Genomic DNA, 22,115 nt, shown 5'->3' on the forward strand with positions numbered 1-22,115 from the left:
GCTATTTCTAGTGTGTGTGATAGGATTAGGGATTGCGGTCAGTAGAGTTACCATCTCTTCAGAGCTTGTCCCAGGTTTTACGTTTTAACCATCAGGTCATTCCGGGTGCTCCTAACCACCAGGTCCATAACAGACTGGCACAGATGCACAGATTTGGCAATATTATTCTCCCTTTATTTTTTTTTATATGGTAGACTAGTGAATAAATCAGGCCCAATGTATGACAGTATAGTTTCTGTGGCACAAAATGACTGACAGAGATACCACAGACACGACTGGCAAAGATGCACAGGTTTGGCAATATTATTCTCCCTTTATTTTTATTTTTTGGGGGGAGACTAGTGAATAAATCAGGCCCACTGTATTACAGTATAGTTTCTGTGGCACAAAATGACTGACAGAGATACCACAGACACGACTGGCACAGATGCACACATTTGGCAATATTATTCTTCCTCTATTTTAATTTTTTTTATATGGGAGACTAGTGAATAAATCAGGCCCAATGTATGACAGTATAGTTTCTGTGGCACAAAATGACTGACAGAGATACCACAGACACGACTGGCACAGATGCACAGATTTAGCAATATTATTCTCCCTTTATTTTTTTTTTGGGGGGGAGACTAGTGAATAAATCAGGCCCACTATATTACAGTATAGTTTCTGTGGCACAAAATGACTGACAGAGATACCACAGACACGACTGGCACAGATGCACAGATTTGGCAATATTATTCTCCCTTTATTTTTATTTTTTTTATATGGGAGACTAATGAATAAATCAGGCCCAATGTATGACAGTATAGTTTCTGTGGCACAAAATGACTGACAGAGATACCACAGACACGACTGGCACAGATGCACAGATTTGGCAATATTATTCTCCCTTTATTTTTTTTTTGAGGGGGAGACTAGTGAATAAATCAGGCCCACTATATTACAGTATAGTTTCTGTGGCACAAAATGACTGACACAGATACCACAGACACGACTGGCACAGATGCACAGATTTGGCAATATTATTCTCCCTTTATTTTTATTTTTTTATATGGGAGACTAGGGAATAAATCAGGCCCAATGTATAACAGTATAGTTTCTGTGGCACAAAATGACTGACAGAGATACCACAGACACGACTGGCACAGATGCACAGATTTGGCAATATTATTCTCCCATTATTTTTTTTTTGGGGGGAAACTAGTGAATAAATCAGGCCCACTATATTACAGTATAGTTTCTGTGGCACAAAATGACTGACAGAGATACCACAGACACAACTGGCACAGGTGCACAGATTTGGCAATATTATTCTCCCTTTATTTTTATTTTTTTGGGGGAGAATAGTGAATAAATCAGGCCCACTAGAATACAGTATAGTTTCTGTGGCAAAAAAGGACTGACAGAGATACCACAGACAAGACTGGCACAGATGCACAGATTTGGCAATATTATTCTCCCTTTATTTTTATTTTTTATATGGGAGAATAGTGAATAAATCAGGCCCAATATATGACAGTATAGTTTCTGTGGCACAAAATGACTGACAGAGATACCACAGACAGGACTGGCACAGATGCACAGATTTGGCAATATTATTCTCCCTTTATTTTTATTTTTTTATATGGGAGACTAGTGAATAAATCATGCCCAATCTATAACAGTATATTTTCTGTGGCACAAAATGACTGACAGAGGTACCACAGACAGGACTGGCACAGATGCACAGATTTGGCAATATTATTCTCCCTTTATTTTTATTTTTTGGGGGGAGAATAGTGAATAAATCAGGCCCACTATATTACAGTATAGTTTCTGTGGCACAAAATGACTGACAGATATACCACAGACACGACTGGCACAGATGCACAGATTTGGCAATATTATTCTCCCTTTATTTTTATTTTTTTTATATGGGAGACTAATGAATAAATCAGGCCCAATGTATGACAGTATAGTTTATGTGGCACAAAATGACTGACAGAGATACCACAGACACGACTGGCACAGATGCACAGATTTGGCAATATTATTCTCCCTTTATTTTTTTTTTGGGGGGAGACTAGTGAATAAATCAGGCCCACTATATTACAGTATAGTTTCTGTGGCACAAAATGACTGACACAGATACCACAGACACGACTGGCACAGATGCACAGATTTGGCAATATTATTCTCCCTTTATTTTTATTTTTTTATATGGGAGACTAGGGAATAAATCAGGCCCAATGTATAACAGTATAGTTTCTGTGGCACAAAATGACTGACAGAGATACCACAGACACGACTGGCACAGATGCACAGATTTGGCAATATTATTCTCCCATTATTTTTTTTTTGGGGGGGAGACTAGTGAATAAATCAGGCCCACTATATTACAGTATAGTTTCTGTGGCACAAAATGACTGACAGAGATACCACAGACACGACTGGCACAGGTGCACAGATTTGGCAATATTATTCTCCCTTTATTTTTATTTTTTGGGGGGAGAATAGTGAATAAATCAGGCCCACTATATTACAGTATTGCTTCTGTGGCACAAAATGACTGACACAGATACCACAGACACGACTGGCACAGATGCACAGATTTGGCAATATTATTCTCCCTTTATTTTTATTTTTTTTATATGGGAGACTAATTAATAAATCAGGCCCAATGTATGACAGTATAGTTTCTATGGCACAAAATGACTGACAGAGATACCACAGATGGACTGGCACAGATGCACAGATTTGGCAATATTATTCTCCCTTTATTTTTATTTTTTGGGGGGAGACTAGTGAATAAATCAGGCCCACTAGAATACAGTATAGTTTTTGTGGCACAAAAGGACTGACAGAGTTACCACAGACACGACTGGCACAGATGCACAGATTTGGCAATATTATTCTCCCTTTATTTTTATTTTTTTATATGGGAGAATAGTGAATAAATCAGGCCCAATGTATGACAGTATAGTTTCTGTGGCACAAAATGACTGACAGAGATACCACAGACAGGACTGGCACAGATGCACAGATTTGGCAATATTATTCTCCCTTTATTTTATTTTTTTATATGGGAGACTAGTGAATAAATCAGGCCCAATGTATGACAGTATAGTTTCTGTGGCACAAAATGACTGACAGAGATACCACAGACATGACTGGCACAGATGCACAGATTTGGCAATATTATTCTCCCTTTATTTTTATTTTTTTTATATCTGAGACTAGTGAATAAATCAGGCCCAATGTATGACAGTATATTTTCTGTGGCACAAAATGACTGACAGAGATACCTCAGACAGGACTGGCACAGATGCACAGATTTGGCAATATTATTCTCCCTTTATTTTTATTTTTTGGGGGGAGACTAGTGAATAAATCAGGCCCACTATATTACAGTATAGTTTCTGTGGCACAATATGACTGACAGAGATACCACAGACACGACTGGCACAGATGCACAGATTTGGCAATATTATTCTCCCTTTATTTTTTTTTTATATATGGGAGACTAGTGAATAAATCAGGCCCAATGTATGACAGTATAGTTTCTGTGGCACAAAATGACTGACAGAGATACCACAGACAGGACTGGCACAGATGCACAGATTTGGCAATATTATTCTCCCTTTATTTTTTTATTTTTTATATGAGAGACTAGTGAATAAATCAGGCCCACTATATTACAGTATAGTTTCTGTGGCACAAAATGACTGACAGAGATACCACAGACAGGACTGGCGCAGATGCACTGATTGGCAATATTAATCTCCCTTTTCAGGTGTGGGACAGTGCAGAAAAATACAGGCCCACTGTTTTACACTACACAGTTTCAGGGGCAGAAAGTGGCTGGAAGATATCTAAAAAAAAAATAAAAGGGACTGTACTACAATTACTATCTCCCTACAATAATCTCTGAAAAGTATGGCAGACAGCAATAAAAAGGACTGCTGCACACAAAAAGTGTGGACAAACAAACAAGATAGCTGTGCAGAAAGGAAGGAGCAACAGGATTTGTGCTTTTAAAAAAACAGTTGGTTTGCACAGCGGCGTACAAACAGCAATGCAGCTATCAGGGAGCCTTCTAGGGCAGCCCAATAAGCTACAGAGCTGATGAAGAGAAATCTAGCCTCCACTGTCCCTGCAAAGCAAAGGTGGTGTTGGACAGTGGAAATCGCTATAGCACAAGCGGTTTGGGGGTTAATGTACCCTGCCTAACGCTATCTCTGCTTCTGACGAAGCGGCAGCAACCTCTCCCTATGCTCAGCTCGGCAGCAGTAAGATGGCAGTCGGCGTGCACGCCCCTTTATAGCCCCTGTGATGCCGCAGAGAGCAAGCCAATCACTGCCATGCCCTTCTCTAAGATGGTGGGGACCGAGAGCTATGTCATCACGCTGCCCACACTCTGCATCCACCTTCATTGGCTGAGAAAAGGCGCTGAAAGCGTAATACGAAACGCGACTTTGGCGCGAAGATCGCCGACCGCATGGCCGATCCCACGCTGGGATCGGGTCGGGTTTCACGAAATGTTCGATCCGTTTCGCTCAACCCTACCTATATTTACTATGTACTAGTTTTTCTGACTTGAACGCCCCGCCCTTCACCCTGTTGTGATTTTAATTACATCCAAAAACAGTTGGTTCTGAGCTTCCTATAAATGCAGGCTTTACCATGTTATTAGCCAGAGGTAAGTGTTCACACTAGGCAGTCAGGTCAGGGACCCATCCGATCTGAGATTACCTTGACGTTTGGTGGATGGGCTCTCAATTTTTGGCCAAATCTTGTGCTAAGCATCTCATGTGTTTTTTCATAGATTTCACAAGCCATTATGCTATTCACATTTCATGTATCACACATTTCCTTGCTTTAGTACAGCTGAGTGCAGCCATTGATCTATTTGCTATGTAAATAAAAACTACAGTTGTTAGTGATTTATTGCAAGATGCTATTTTTGGTTTATTTATCCCTCTTTTTTTATCTAGTTGTGCAAGTACATGTTGGATTGGGTTGTGATGTCAATAATGTATTGTGGTGGAAAACTATTAGTACAAGCAATTTATTGGAATAGTTTCTCATAAATTAACTTTTCTAAAATATATTGAAAAACATTGAAAAACTGGAGCAAGTTCAGAGAAGAGCTACCAGGATGGTGAGTGGACTACAAAATATGTCCTACGAGGAACGGTTAAAGAATCTGGGAATGTTTAGCTTGCAAAAAAAGAAGGTTAAGAGGAGACTTAATAGCTGTCTAAAATTATCTGAAAGGCTGTCACAGTGTAGCGGGATCATCCTTAGGGCTCATTTCCACATGCGAGGCACCCGTCCGTATCTCGCATGTGGAAACCAAGCTCTGGTGCCGGCACTCAGGAGCGGAGCTGTGCAGCTCCATGTGTTCCTATGCGGCCGCACGCTCCGCTCCCAAGTGCCGGCTCCACAGCTTGGTTTCCACATGCGAGACACGGACGTGTGCCTCGCATGTGGAAATGAGCCCTTATTCTCATTTGCAGATGGAAATATGAGAAGCAATGGAATGAAAATGAAAGGGAAAAGATACAGATTAAATATTAGAAATTTTGTTTAGAAAATGGGGGTGATCTATAAGTGGAACATGCGGCCATGAGAGGTGGTGAGTTCTCCTTCAGTGAAAGTCTTTAAACAGAGGCTGGACAGACATCTGTCTGACATAATTTAGTGAATCCTGCATTGAGCAGGGGGTTGGACACGATGACCCTGGAGGTCATACGGAGCGGAGCGTGCAGCCGTACAGCAATACATGGAGCTGCACGCCTTCCTCTCATATTGTACCTGTTACTGATGTTGGCAATTGCGGTCTCCAGACCTCTTATTCTAGCACACTTCCCACACCAGGTTCTCGTTGGGATCCTCACTGGTGTGTTTCTAGGATATGTCTTGCAGTGCACTGCTGCCCATAACTCTAATTTGTTTTTTTTTATACGTTGTTCGCTGTTACTTGGGGCTCTCCTTGTATACTGTGGAATAAGTGCATTCGCTGTGGACCTGTCGTAGACTCGTAGTATATCCATTTAGCCAATAAATGGTGTGCAAAGAGAGAATGGATATGGCAAGAGACCAGACCCTTTTCATTAGTGACAAGAAGCACAGGAAACACTTTAGGAATGGGATTTGCCTTGCACGTCTCGCTCTTTCACAGACTGCACACAGATATTCCGGGATGGCATGAAATGGGCATCTCTATGGTTCTGTCTTCTATTTTTCTAAAGCTCCAGCAAGTGCTCCCACTTCCAATATCACCCCCGCTACTCTATTACCTGCTGAACTTTATGCGCCATTGTACCTGCCCCCTTACTGTAATTATCTTGTCCTTCTATATTGTAAGATGCAGTAACCAAGGGACTATGCAGAATAGAGATTGAGGCAACCAGCTCTCTGTTTACATTCATGTATAATTGCATTTCTTTAATTTGCTCTTTTTTTATTTTATTTTTTCAAAGAATTTAGGTTGTGTTTATATGTGGAGAGGAGGAGAAAAAGATCCGTGCATACAAGGCGCACACCCAAACTCACAATGCAATGTTGAAATTATGTGCAATATTTATTAGTAGACATAATAAAACCATTAAAAGACAAAATCACCAAAAGTCCCATATGACTATGACATATAACAATACAATGTCAAGGCAAAGTGCAGCATATATATGTGTGCACACATGGATAATTAGCCCTGGAAAACAGTATCAATGCCAATAAATCTTAACTCACATGAAGTCTCACACCGGGCGTCCCCAGGGAGACAGAAGAAAAAGGAACTTAATGCAAGATTACAATAAATCCTGATATAGAAATATAAGCCCCTCTTAGCAAGTAGAAAAGTGAGCAGTTCCCTGGTTGTGTAAGAAATGGAGGAACGCTGAAAACAATTGCAAAAAGAGAGGGGAAAAGAGAAAAAGATGACGTCCAGGATGAAAAAGCCATCTGATTTACCAGATGAATCAGTGAAATTTGCATCAGGGCATGAAATCCAGGGGTCAATAGCCAAGGGACTGAGGCGATGTGGGGAGCCCCACGCATATTGCTGCAACCAGCAGCTTCGTCAGGGGAAGTGTGCTGGGGAAGGGGATCAAGCAACCTTAAATAATGGAGGAATCAGGCATAACATGTGGCTGGTGTGTGGAAAACAGGGCGTTGAAAAGCCGGAAGACTATCCTGGCCAGGATAGATGCATGCGCAGAGAGAAAAAAACCCTGTCATGTGGGAGGAATATAGAAATATCGAGTGCACAGAGACCATTGATCAGAGGGCCCATATTTGCTAGTAGACTGGCGCCTATACCATGAGGCAAACTATGCTAATAGAGAGCGCAACATAAAAAATATATATACTGTATGTGCGCAAAGGGTGGCCATTTAAAAGTGTCTATGTACCAACAGCCCCTATAATAAGGGGGATCTATATAATGTATAATGGGTTTTTACCTCCCCATATGCTCAAATCTGCCAATAGAAAGCGCAAAAAGAAATATGAGCCCAGGGGAGAAAAAAGAAACAAAACACAATTGAAAGTGCCTATGTGCCAGCAGCCCTTATGATAAAGTGATACGTATAATGAGACCCACCATGTTGGGTGGTACTGAACAGTACGCTAGGAAAAATTATAAGTAAAGAAATTGAGAAATATAAGGGGGAGAAAAAAAGTTCTCTGTGCGGGATTCTTCCAAATTCTCTGGTTACCTCCCATACTCCAAAGACATGCTGAGATTGTGAGCCCTACAGGAACAGTGATGATGTTGGTAAAGCGCTGTGAAAAACAATTTTTACTACATAAGCAAGTAAAATGAATAAAATAAACTTGTTGTTCTCCTTTAATGAAGATATCACCAGACCATCTTGCTGCTTCAGAGAAAAGAAGGGGAAGTGGCAACAGGCAACACATTTTTTGCATTTACCTCCCCCAAAACAAGTCCACTGTTTTTATTATTACTATTTATTATTACACCTTCATGAGCAAAACAGTCTAGTCCTGACCTTGTTTGCACATGCTCAAACCTTCCCATGGGTCATTAAAGAGAACCTGTCGCCAGGTTTACCGATATAAGATACGGCCACCGCCTTTCAGGGCTTATCTACAGCATTCTATAATGCTGTATATAAGCCCCTGATCCAACCTGAAAGATAAGAAAAATAACTTTCATTATACTCACCAGCAGGGCGGTCTGGTCCGATGGGTGTCGCAGGTCCGGGTCCGGCGCCTCCCATCTTCTTGTAATGCTGCCATCCTGCTTGCTTCATGGCTCCCCAGCATCATACGCCTGCACAGGCATTCTTATCTGCCCTTTTGAGGGCAGAGCAAAGTACTGCAGTGCACAGGCGCCAGGAAAGGTCAGAGAGGCCCAGCGATGTTGGGAAGCCATGAAGCAAGCAGGAGGGTGGCAATCATAAGAAGATGGGAGGTGCCAGACCCAGACCTGTAACACCCTTCGGACCGGACCACTTCCCCAGGTGAGTATAATAAAACTTTTTTTTCTTATCTTTCAGGTTGGATCGGGGGCTTATCTACAGCATTATAGGATGCTGTAGATAAACCCTGAAAGGCGGTGGCCGTATCTTATATTGGCCAAACCTGGTAACAGGTTCCATTTAAGATCAACCAACACCATTATTTTTTCTAAATGGCTACAAACAACAAATAATAGCCAATATGTAGCTGCCAAAATCAGGATTTCAAAGAGAAAATATAAGGAACAAGGAATGTGCTGTGAGAAAAGATGTCAGCACTGCTAAAAGCTGTAAAAGGAGAAAAATTGAATTGCTGGAGGGGGTAAAATGTATAAAAGCCTAGGGGCCGGTTATGGGTTATTATGGCCCTGCTTATGTGCAGATACTTTCACATGATAGATCCAACTCAATATAATTACCGGTATTACTTATAAACCAAATTTTGCAAAACTTTAGAACCAGTCAAGGACACAAGTAAAGGACACAAACAAATAAATATATGATTTGCTTTATTTCATTATTCATATGAAGCAGATGGAAAACAGAACAGCAAATAAAATCAGTGAATAAGCTGTTAGCCAACATATTGCTCTACACATAATCTTTTGTCACCTTATGCATTTATTTTTTTTGTGCACTTTGAATATTAAGAAAAATATAGCTTCACCCTGAAATGCTTAGGATAGTAAATTTAGATAATTGGAACTACATTACTGCCATAGGAAATAGGTAAGTGCCGAGTACTACACTAAGTACATAATATTGGAAAAATGGAACTGCAATATTGCTACAGAAAAATGTACAGTAAAAAAAGGTAGATAGCACATAAGTTGGGCATTGTATATGAGCCCAACAGCACCATCAAGGCTTACCTTAGGGTACTGTCACACTCTGCAACTTTCCAACGATCACGACCAGCGATACGACCTGGCCGTGATCGTTGGAAAGTCGTGTGGTCGCTGGGGAGCTGTCACACAGACAGCTCTCCAGCGACCAACGATGCCGAAGGCCCCAGGTAACCAGGGTAAACATCGGGTTACTAAGCGCAGGGCTGCGCTTAGTAACCCGATGTTTACCGTGGTTACCAGCGTAAAAGTAAAAAAAAAAAAACAGTACATACTCACATTCCGGTGTCCTTCAGGTCCCTTGCCGTCTGCTTCCCGCACTGACTGAGTGCCGCCGTAAAGTGAAAGCAGAGCACAGCGGTGACGTCACTGCTGTGCTGTGCCACTGCCTTACGGCCGGCAGTCAGTCAGTGCGGGAAGCAGACGGCAAGGGACCTGAAGGACACCGGAATGTGAGTATGTACTGTTTTTTTTTTTTTACTTTTACGCTGGTAACCAGGGTAAACATCGGGTTACTAAGCGCGGCCCTGCGCTTAGTAACCCGATGTTTACCCTGGTTACAAGCGAACGCATCGCTGGATCGCTGTCACACACAACGATCCAGCGATGACAGCGGGAGATCCAGCGACGAAATAAAGTTCCAAACGATCTGCTACGACGTACGATTCTCAGCAGGGTCCCTGATCGCTGCTGCGTGTCAGACACAGCGATATCGTATGGATATCGCTGGAACGTCACGGATCGTACCGTCGTAGCGATCAAAGTGCCACTGTGTGACAGTACCCTTATAGTTGTGTCCCTGTCCTGATAAGATTATGAAAGGACTTGGTTCTCAGATAAAAAGGTGGAAATACAAAGGTTTATTTACAGTGTGACCTTCCGGTCAGCAAGGACCTTCATGAGAGTACATACTGTTAAGTTATGAGTAGAATAGACAAGATGTCTGGTGGTATGGCCTCAAGGGTCCTTAGGAAATTTAGCGTGGGTGTGCTGGCATGAACGCCGATATCCACCGCTTCTTCATGTGTGGATACTGCGTTCACGCCGCCACATCGATGCTAAATTCCCTAAGGACCCTTGAGGCCATACCACCAGACACAGTGTCTATTCTACTCACAACTTAACAGTGTGTACTCTCATGAAGGTCCTTGCTGACTGAAACGTCACACTGTAAATAAACCTTTGTATGTCCACCTACTTATCTGAGTGCCAAGTTCTTTCAGACTGCTAAATGGTTTGGGATCTTACTTGTGCACCAGCTAAGTGTCACTATTATTCTTGTTCTGTCATGATAAGACACCTCTCTTGGACTAACAAGCCTGCAATTTACTGTAAATATTTCTGTAGCAATATTGCAGCTCAAATATTTCCAATATCCCATATGTACATAGTGTTGCAATTAAAATATTAGGCATCCACTCCCCTCATGGATGTTCATCTGTATTTTGAACCTATGTGACATCTTTGGTCAGTAAACCATCAGTGTCTGTCCGCATCCCCCAGTGAATTGGTGTTTTAATCATATAAATTAAATGTCTCCTGAGAAACAGCCTAAACAGCAGCTCTTATATTAAAGGCTAAGCAGTTATATTTTTATACCTTTATATGTACCTGTATGTATTGGTATCTTATGATCATTCAGCTGTAAAGCTTTACTTAAAAACTCTTGGCATACAGACCTTATTTATAAAGTTCTACTTCTCTTTGTGAGCTGCAATGAATAGCATGCCCTTGTAGTCAGTGAGGTCACTCACGACTGTTCTCTTCTTAACCTTACAGGTATCAATAACAAAACCTTCTTCAGCTAGAGCTTTCCTGGCAAAATCCTCATCATATTTAAAAATATGGAACTTGTCTTTGCCACTTGCAACATATGTTGCATCTAAGATCCCCAAAAATATGAGGTGTCCTCCAGGTTTCAGCAACTTTGAGATCTTCCTAAGATAAATTTTAAGTTCATCTTGATTTTTGCTAATAAATTCTAAAAACCAAGCAACGATGATACAATCTGCTGGTGGTAGATCTATCGGTTCTACAATATTTTCTTTGTTGAGGTCACATTTCACAACATGTCGAAGGGCTGTTCTCACTTTTCCATGTTTGTCCTGAAACTGGTTACTAAAATAAATGAAAACATGAAGAGTGTAATTGTATCACAGCCATTTTGAATAGAAAAGAATTAAGGCCCAAGGGTTTGGACTAGACTATTGGTTTTCTGTTTTTTGAAAAGGCTTACATTTAGCCAAGATTGATGCACTGCGGTTTTAAAGTTATATTCACACTATTTTTGTGTGGCTATGTTCGATATACACCCTGGAAGCTCCAGCAGCATTCATATACTAAAAATATCCATAAGCCCACAATCACAAAACAGGAGCCAAAACAATGTAATAATATTTTTCAGCAAATATTTTTAACTGCATATGAAAGAGTGGAAAACTGTACGGATGGTGCTTAGTCCTCGATTTTGGGCAGAGGGGTAGGGTATGTAGGAAAGTGAGGTAGGATAGGGTTAAAACCTCATACTAGAGGTTCTGATTATGTGCACCTGGCTAGGTATGTCTACATAAGGGCCCTATGTTCATTTGTTGGGCAGTCAGCTGGGGGAGCTGAGTAGAGTGGGTTGTGTTGAAGCTGCAGAGAGATAAGCTGGAATCTCTATCTCTCACTTCCTCCTTTGGCCTTGCTCAGTGGTCTTCCGCAGCCACTCACAAAGATGGCACACACAGGACCTCATCTTTATCTGCCTCTGTTCCCTATGTAACCTCTATAACTCACCTCTCACTCTGTCTGTCCACAAGCTACTTGCATTCTTTTTCCTCTCCTCTCCAGATCCACAATTCCCACTCCACAAACTTGCACACCCTTGCAGAAATCGCAAACACCTTAACCTACACTCACTCTCTGAATCCCTTTTCCCTCTTACAGACATAAATTCCTTACACAATACAGATGCTGCTGCTGCTTTATATAACACCACAATAGCTGCAGCTCTCGAATCGGTTACCCCCTCACACAAGCCAAAGGTTGCCCAATCAAAAGGCAACCCTGGCACACCAGCCTGGCTAAAGAACTGAGGTGGGCTTCCAGGGTTACTGAGAGGAGATGGAAAAGGTCCCATTCCAATGAGCACTTCATCGCATTAAAACAGTCCCTCACTACTTTTAAGGCCACACTCACTACAGCTAAACAGACGTACTTCTCATCTCTCACATCCTCTCTATCCAACAACCCTAAGCAGCTATTCAACACTTTCAATACTCTTCGCTGTCCCTAGCGCCTCTTCCCTCTCTTCTCATCTCAGTTGAAGACTGCTTCATTTTTCAACCAGAAGATTGACATAATCAGTCAAAGCTTTTGCCTAAAGTCCCCACATCCCCTCCTCATAACTACATAACCCGTCTCCTCCAAAACCAGCTTCTCCGTCATTACAGAAGATCTACTTTCTTCTTTACTCTCCAAATCACCACCTTTGAACTTGACCCAATCCCGTCCCACCTCTTTACGCATGTTCCAGGTAAAGAGCTGTTCAAGTTTATGGAGTTTAATAATCAATTGGTATACTTTTTTTAAATTGTGGGCAGTGAGTGATATATCTCCCTCTAGGGCAAATCCATGGCATACATGGAGATAAATGCAGAGCTGTACTTATGGGATTCTCCCAATTATAACTCTGACCCAAAATGTGATGTGATCACAGCCTTACTGTGTCCTTTCAGAAAAAACCAATGATTAAGAAATTTAACCTGAGTGGAAAGAGTAGACCTTTTTACTGTCAGCTGAAATTTGATTTTCAAAAGAATAACATTTAAAAATATGATAGGTGGAAGATATACAGTGGCCTGTAAAAGTTTTGGCACCCCTGGGCAAAGCAACTTTTATTCTGAACAGTTAAGCAAGTTGAAGATTAAATTAACTCTAAAAGGGCTAAAGTTAAAGATGACACATTTCCATTGTATTTTAGGGAAAAACATATATTTACATTTTCTATATTTTAAAAATTACAAAAAGGAAAATGGACCAATGCAAAAGTTTGGGCACTCTGCATGGTTAGTACGTGGTAGCACCCCCTTTTGAAAGTATGCCAGGTTTTAAATGCTTTTTTTGTAGTCAGACAAGAGCCTTTTAATTCTTGTTTTAGGGATTTTCATCCATTCTTCTTGGACAATTCTTCCAGTTCTTTGAGATTCATGGGTCGTCTTGCATCCTCCGCTATTTGGAAATCTGGATACAGATTTTCAATGATGTTTAAATCAGGGGACTGTTAGGCACATTGCAAAACTTCCAGCTTGCGCCTTTTAAGGTCATCTATTGTGGATTTTGACATGTGTCTAGGATCACTATTAATTTGTAGAAGCCATCCTCTTTTCAACTTCAGGTTTTTTTTACAGATGGTGTTATGTTTGCATCAAGAGTTTGTTGAAAATTCAATGAATCCATTCTTCCCTCTACCCTTGAAATGTTCCTCGTGCCATTGACTGCAACACAACCCAAAAACAAGAATGATTGATCCACCTCCATGCCTAATAGTTGGTGAGCTGTTCTTTTCTGTAAATTCTGTGACCTTTTTTCTCCACACATACAGTTAGGTCCATATATATTTGGACAGAGACAACATTTTTCTCATTTTGGTTATAGACATTACCACAATTTAATTTTAAACAAAACAATTCAGATGCAGTTGAAGTTTAGACTTTTAGCTTTCATTTGAGGGTATCCATATTAAAATTGGATGAAGGGTTTAGGAGTTTCAGCTCTTTAACATGTGCCACCCTGTTTTTTAAAGGGACCAAAAGTAATTGGACAATTGACTCCAAGGATATTTCATGGACAGGTGTGGGCAATCCCTTCATTATGTCATTCTCAACTAAGCAGATAAAAGGCCTGGAGTTGATTTGAGGTGTGGTGCTTGCATTTGGAAGGTTTTCCTATGAAGTAAACATGCGGTCAAAGGAGCTCTCCATGAAGGTGAAACAAGCCATTCTTAAGCTGTGAAAACAGAGAAAAAACCCATCCGAGAAATTGCTACAATATTAGGAGTGGCAAAATGTACAGTTTGGTACATCCTGAGAAGGAAAGAAAGCACTGGTGATCTCATCAATGCAAAAAGACCTGGGCGCCCACGGAAGACAACAGTGGTGGGTGATCGCAGAATAATCTCCATGGTGAAGAGAAACCCCTTCACAACAGCCAACCAAGTGACCAACACTCTCCAGGAGGTAGGCGTATCAATATCCAAATCTATCATAAAGAGAAGACTGCATGAAAGTAAATACAGAGGGTTCACTGCACGGTGCAAGCCACTCATAAGTGTCAAGAATAAAAAGGCTATACTGGACTTTGCTAAAAAACATCTAAAAAAGCCAGCACAGTTCAGGAAGAACATTCTTTGGACAGATGAAACCAAGATCAACCTCTACCAGAATGATGGAAAGAGAAAAGTATGGCGAAGGCTTGGTACAGCTCATGATCCAAAGCATACCACATCATCTGTAAAACACGGCGGAGGCAGTGTGATGGCTTGGGCATGCATGGCTGCCAGTGGCACTGGGTCACTAGTGTTTATTGATGATGTGACACAGGACAGAAGCAGCCAAATGAATTCTGAGGTATTCAGAGCCATACTGTGTGCTCAGATCCAGCCAAATGCAGCAAAACTGATTGGTCGTCGTTTCATACTACAGATGGACAATGACCCAAAACATGAAGCCAAAGCAACCCAGGAGTCTATTAAAGCAAAGAAGTGGAATATTCTTGAATGGCCAAGTCAGTCACCTGATCTCAACCCAATTGAGCATGCATTTCACTTGTTAAAGACTAAACTTCAGACAGAAAGGCCCACAAACAAACAGCAACTGAAAACCACCGAAGTGAAGGCCTGGCAGAGCATCAAAAAGGAGGAAACACAGCGTCTGGTGATGTCCATGAGTTCAAGACTTCAGGCAGTCATTGCCAACAAAGGGTTTTCAACCAAGTACTAGAAATGAATATTTTATTTAAAATTATTGAATCTGTCCAATTACTTTTGGTCCCTTTAAAAACAGGGTGGCACATGTTAAGGAGCTAAAACTCCTAAACCCTTCATCCAATTTTAATGTGGATACCCTCAAATGAAAGCTGAAAGTCTGAACTTCAACTGCATCTGAATTGTTTTGTTTAAAATTCATTGTGGTAATGTCTATAACCAAAATGAGAAAAATGTTGTCTCTGTCCAAATATATATGGACCTAACTGTACTTTTAATGATTATGGACAAAGAGTTCTATTTTACCCTCATCAGTACATGGGACTTGTTTTCAAAAGGTATCAGGCTTGTTTAGATGTTCTTGTGTATACTTCTGACTCTGAATTTTATGGTGAGAACACAGGAGAGGTTTTCTTCTGATGACTCTTCCATGAAGACCATATTTGTGCAGGTGTCTCTGAACAGTAGAACAATGAACAGTGCACCCCAAATACAGAGTCTAATAAATCTTTCTGAAGATCTTTTGCTGTCAAGAGGGGGTTTTGATTTATTTCTCTAGCAATCCAACGAGTCGCTCTACATGAAATTTTGCTTAGTCATCCAGATCTTATCTTGACCTCCACTGTTTCTGTTAACTGAAATTTGTTAATTACATTTAATAACATTTCAATCTAAGGAAAGGGCAACTTGAAAACACTTTGCTTTCTTCTTAAAGCCTTCTCCTGCTTTGTACGCCTCCAACATTTTTATTTTCAGAGTGCTAGGCAGCTGCTTAGAAGAACTCATGGTTACTGTTTTTTGGCACAAGGTTAGAGACAGCTGGGTTGTTGAAAAGCTGGGAAATTTGTATTGCCTGGTCTTTCTTAACAATGATGTTGAACAAACCATAACCCTAACAGGCTAATTAAGATCTGAAACCTTTGTCAAAGTTATCTGTTTATACGAATCTCCACAAGAGCAAAAACTTTTGCATCGGCCCATTTTTTTTTTTAATTTTTAAAATGAAAACAAAAATGACAATGCAATATTTTTTTGCCTAAAATACAAAGGAAATGTGTTATGTTTAACTTTTGGCCTTTTAGAGATCATTTTATCCTCAACTTGCTTAACTGTTCACAATAACAGTGATTTTGACCAGGAGTGCTCAAACGTTTACATACCACTGTACAATATTCTGCATATTTCCATGTTAATTGTACAGTATCAGTATATATCACCTTTTTCCTTCCATGTCTGCATGATGTTTCGCAGCATGGTCCCACTCAAATGCTCCTGTGCGTTCGTCCGCCCATCTTTTCAGCTCTAGGATGCATCTGTCATTGGCTTTCAGCACTATGATGTGTTTGAAAAATTCACAGACTGCATAGAGATGATGAATTGTGGAACTACCACTGAGGTCAATCAAAATATCTCCTTGAATGTGACCTGCAGAGAAAATTTCCGACTAGTACATTAAGCAAAGCATAATATAAGCATAGCATAGTAAATACATCAAATACTGAAGAGCTATTTGTCAAGTAGTTAAATCTGCTTACCTTGGTACCAACTGACTGCAAAAATGTAATTGAAGAATTCATGCTAAAATTTACCCTTTTTCATTTTTGAGGACAAGGATTAGGATTGGGTTTTGCAGTCTTCTAGGTACAGTGGGGAAGATGCGTATTTGATACACTGCTGATTTTGCAAGTTTTCACACCTACAAATAATGGATAGGTCTGTAATTTTTATCGTAGGTACACTTCACCTGAGAGAGAAAAAATCTAAAAATTAAAACCAGAAAATAATATTGTTTGATTTTTAAATGAATAATTCGCATTTTATTGCCTGAAATAAATATTTGATCACTGACCAACCAGCATGAATTCTGGCTATAACAGACCTGTTAGTTTTTCTTTAGGATACCCTCCCACACTGCACTCATTACCTATATTATTTGCCCCTGTTTGAACTCTTTACCTATATAAAAGACACCCGTTTACACCCTCAATCAATCACACTCCAACCTCTCCACCATGGCCAAGACCAAAGAGCTGTTAAGAACACCAGAGACAAAATTGTAGACCTGCACAATGCTGGGATGGACTACAGGACAATAGGCAAGCAACTTAGTGAGAAGATAATAACTTTTGACACAATCAGAAAATATAAGAAGCACAAGATGACTGTCAATTTTCCTCAGTTTGGGGCTCCATGCAAAATCTCGCATCGCGGGGTAAGGATAATTCTAAGATAGGTCAGGAATCAGCCCAGAACTACATAGGAGGACCTGATCAATCACTAGAAGAGAGCTGTAACCACAGTCTCAAACATTACTGTTAGCTATGCACAACGTTGTCATGGATTAAAATCCTGCAGGGCACACAAGGTCCCCCTGCTCACACCAGCACATGTCCAGGCCCATTTGAAGTTCAACAATGATAATCTGGATGATACAGAGGAGCCCCCCGAAGAAGCCTACGCGAAACGCGCGTAGGGGCTGGCGGTTCCACAGGTTCATACCACGTCTAACATGGGTGAGGTCCGGTCTCTTATTAACTGATAGCCCTTTATTTTACACATATTGTGGGTGGGATCAGTAAGTTGGTATGGCCACTTACTCATTGTGTTTACCCGGACTCTCTAGGCGTACACTGTAGGTACGACCTGTGGATTTTGTTTACCCGTTTTCCATTATTCACAGTATTACTCTGTATGATTCTGTATGTATACTTAAATATTAGCATTCCTTATATTTATGGTTGTTAAATAAACATGTCATTTTGTACCTCTAAAGACAACTCTATGACTCCTTTTTCCGGATTTTCATATATATTGTTGGGGAGTTTTTGTTTTATCCAGTTTTGGATTTATATGTGGCTGAGTTCTAATTCTGTATATGATACAGAGGAGGCATGGGAGAAGGTCATGTGGTCAGATGAGGCCAAAATAGAACCTTCTGGTATTAACGCCACTCACAGTGTTTGAAGGAAGAGGAGGGATGAGTGCAACCCAAAGAACACCGCCCCAACTGTCAAGCATGGTGGGGGAAACTTAATAATTTGGGGGTGGTTGTCTGCAAAGGGGACAGGATGACTGCACAGTATTGAAGAGATGATGGCTGGGGTCATGTATTGTATGATTTTGGCCAACCTCCTTCCCTCAGTAAGACCATTGAAGATGGGTATTGGCTGAGACCATTCCAGCATGACAATGACCTGAAATACACAGCTGGGGCAATTAAGGAGTGGCTCTGTAAGAAGCATTTAAGGTAGCCTAGCCAGTCTCCAGACCTGAACCCAATAGAAAATATTTGGAGGTATCTGAAACTCAATGATGCTCAGCAACAGCCCCAAAACCTGAAAGATCTGGAGAACATCTGAATGGAGGAATGGGCCAAAATCCCTGCTGCAGTGTGTGCAATCTTGGTTAAGAACTACAGGAAACATCTGACCTATGTAATTGCAAACAAAGGATTCTGTACCAAGCATTAAGCTCTATTTTTCTATTGTATCAAATATTTATTTCATGCAATGAAATTCAAATCAATTATGTAAGAATCATAAAATGTGATCTTCTGGATTTTTTAAAGATTCTGTCGCTCATAGTTGAAGTGTACCTACGATAAAAATTACAGACCTCTCCATTCTTTGTAGGTGGGAAAACTTGCAAAATCAGCAGTGTATCAAATACTTATTTTCCCCTCTGTTCATCCATGTTACAAGCCTGCTTCTCGTCCCAAATACTGTTTTTAGACAAATTCAATGTTCAATGTTGTTATCTTTTAAGATGCACATTTCAGTATTTTTTACAATTCCTAATTCTTCTCATGTATCAATTCTTAAACCCCTGGTTCTCAGTAGCTCCTTCAAGAAGTCTTCTGGGACTCCAATCTCATCAACTGGTCCAGATGCAGAGTTTGCAGCCAATTAAATGATTGTGTTCAGAGATCCAGAGGCAATTGTACAAATCTTAGTTTCATCAAGAATGTCTTTTTCTGAAGAAAGATGCACGTCTCCATAATTGGTGTCATCTGCGCCTAGACTTCTGCTCACTGCTATTCCTCCCTTCCTGTGCCATTTGTAGCCTGCCCTGACCTGCCTGTATGTAGTTGTGAAGTACTCCACCACCTACCCTGACCTCCTGCTTGTATACTTCAGTGAAAGTATCCACCTGCCAGTACCAATTTTCCAATTTGCTATCTTGGTTTCATTAATCTATGTCTATTGCCTATCCAGATTTAAGGGTTGGTAATGTAGACCACTCTGAGGGTATACATCTGCAGACTCCTTTTAGAAAAGTCCATTCATCCAGCCAAAAGTTAAGGTGAAAAATGTACAATCTTTTAGACCTTCCTCAATGGTTTAGCTTAATGTCATATTCATAGCATTATATTAACAGATATTGCTTACAGTAGGGTGCATTATTTTATTTTCCATGGTTCCCAAAAATGTCATGAATAACAGGAGTGATCCAGGCCCCTATTTCTCTTGGGTAGCTTCCCCCTCTGGCTACTTTGGCTTAAGGACAAAGCTTCAATAATTGCAGTTCTTCATTCTTATCTTCCTTCTGTGATTCTCAACAACACAATCTTTGCAATTCTTATGTCATTAAAGCTGGATATCTAGATCTTTTAAGCAAGAGAATCTTATTAGATTCCACTTCATCCGACGAGTCTTTGGATGCATTTATCATGCAACAACGAAAAGAACCTGGAAACTTTTTAGAACTTCCAAGGATGCCACCTTGGTTTTGGTTCGAGTTACAAAGGAAGCAGCATCTAAACTATGGTTTTTAATATTCTGAATCATGGGGGCATATAAAGGCAGGGGCGTAACTACCGTGGTCGCAGGGCTCGCAGCTGCGACGGGGCCCAGAGTGCTTAAGGGCCCGCCCAGTCCAGCAGACTGGGCGGGCCCCTAAGAACTCTGAGCTACAAAATGGGCCGGCGGCCCTTTAAATAAACCTTCTTTACAGGCCCTGGTGCACGTGCACTCTCAGTGCGTGCGCGATCACGGGTGGGACTCCACTTGTCCCGCAGCAGAGGCCCTCCACTGCAGAGAGCCGCACACCACAACTATGGCTGCAGCTGCTCTGTGCGCACAGGACCTGTGATGAGGTCACAGGAGGGGAGGAGTCGGAGTCACATGATCAAGGGCTTCCGAGTAGTGCAGGACAGTAGTGCAGTGCTGGTCGTCATCGTGCTGGAGGAGGGTAAGCTTTTGTGTGAGGTCAGGATTGGTTTGTGTGGATGTAGCAGAGCAGTGTGTGTATGAGGTGTACAGAGCGGAGCCATGTGTGCAAGGTGTATAGAGCGGAGCCGGGTGTGTACGAGGTGTACGGAGCGGAACCGTGTGTGTATGAGGTATACGGAGCGGAGCTGGGTGTGTATGAGGTGTACGGAGCGGAGCCGTGTGTGCAAGGTGTACGGAGCGGAGCCGTGTGTGTACGAGGTGTACGGAGCAGAGCCGTGTGTGTGCGAGGTATACGGAGCGGAGCCGTGTGTGTACGAGGTGTACGGAGCGGAGCTGGGTGTGTATGAGGTATACGGAGCGGAGCCGTGTGTGAGGTGTACGGAGCGGAGCCAGGTGTGTGCAAGGTGTATGGAGCGGAGCCGTGTGTGTATGAGGTGTACGGAGCTGAGCTGGGTGTGTGCAAGGTGTATGGAGCGGAGCAGTGTGTGTATGAGGTGTACGGAGCTGAGGTGGGTGTGTGCAAGGTGTATGGAGCGGTGCCGTGTGTACGAGGTGTACGGAGCGGAGCTGGGTGTGTGCAAGGTGTATGAAGTGGAGCCATGTGTGTATGAGGTGTACGGAGTGGAGCTGGGTGTGTGCAAGGTGTATGGAGCTGTGCCGTGTGTGTACGAGGTGTACGGAGCGGAGCTGGGTGTGTACAAGGTGTACGAAGTGGAGCCATGTGTTATGACCTGGTGGTTACGGAGTAGCACTGAGATGACCTGGTGGGTAAAACCAATCATGGACAAGCTCTGAGGAGGTGGCAGCTCCACCGACAGCAATCACAGTTATGACCTGGTGATTACGGAGCAGCACAGAAATGACCTGGTGGGTAAAATGTACAAGCTCTGAGGAGGTGGTAGCTTTACTGACCGCAATCCCTACTCCTAACACCAACACTAGAATTAGCCGTGGGACGTTCCTATCTCTGCCTAGACGCCTCGACACAGCCTAAGAACTAGCTACCCCTGAAGATGGAAACGGAAAACTATCTCGCCTCAGAGAAACCCCCCAAAGGAAAGATAGCCCCCCACAAATATTAACGGTGAGTGGAGAGGGAAATGACAAACTCAGAAATGAAAATAGATTTTAGCAAAGGAGGCCAACACTATCTAAATAGACAGAGATAGAAAAGGATACTGTGTGGTCAGTATAAAAACTAAAATCCACGCAGAGTTTACAAAAAATAACTTCCACACCGACTCACGGTGTGGAGGGGCAAATCTGCACCCCAGAGCTTCCAACTAGCCTGAATATTTCATAATGACAAGCTGGACAAAAGAGACATAACTTAAACCTAAACAGAAGGTCAAAAGCAGGGATACACCCAAGTACTAGCAGAACTTATCTTAAAGGGGTTGTTCACTACTTTCAATTAACCCTCCTATGTATCCCCCCGGGGCCCCTGATGATTTGTGTAAATACCTTCTTTAGCCGTTTTCGCCTGTGAGCGGCGCTATGCTGGTGCCTGAGTCCGGGTCACGTGACCCCCAGGCTTCAGCCGCCGCTCATTTCCGCCGATGTCACGTCAATTTCCAGACTCTGGAAATTGACGTGACGTCAGTAGCAGGCGTGTCCCCAGGCTCCACAGACAGCAGTCACTCATAAAGAGTGACTGGGCTGTGGGCGG

General features: G+C 41.8%; 2 protein-coding genes across 2 annotated transcripts in view; one reads left to right on the forward strand and one right to left on the reverse strand.

Moving 5' to 3' along the window:
- The first annotated feature begins 5,715 nt into the window (after positions 1-5,715).
- On the forward strand, positions 5,716-8,030 carry LOC143766985 (glucose-6-phosphatase 3-like). Its single transcript, XM_077255006.1, is given in 2 exon segments — positions 5,716-6,021; positions 6,024-8,030. Coding segments are annotated over 2 exon segments (669 nt in total). The 3' UTR covers positions 6,387-8,030.
- Positions 8,031-8,957: 927 nt separating this feature from the next.
- LOC143764288 (indolethylamine N-methyltransferase-like) overlaps positions 8,958-22,115 on the reverse strand; it is a 33,038-nt gene continuing 19,880 nt past the window's right edge. The window contains exons 2-3 of the mRNA XM_077249721.1: positions 16,493-16,700; positions 8,958-11,428 (exon numbers count right to left, since the gene is read on the reverse strand). Coding sequence (XP_077105836.1) covers positions 11,005-11,428; positions 16,493-16,700 — 632 coding nt within the window. The 3' untranslated portion in view covers positions 8,958-11,004. The remainder of the gene's footprint in view (positions 11,429-16,492; positions 16,701-22,115) is intronic.

This window comes from Ranitomeya variabilis, chromosome 4 (genome assembly GCF_051348905.1).
Source record: "Ranitomeya variabilis isolate aRanVar5 chromosome 4, aRanVar5.hap1, whole genome shotgun sequence".
NCBI classification, from domain to species: Eukaryota; Metazoa; Chordata; class Amphibia; order Anura; family Dendrobatidae; genus Ranitomeya; species Ranitomeya variabilis.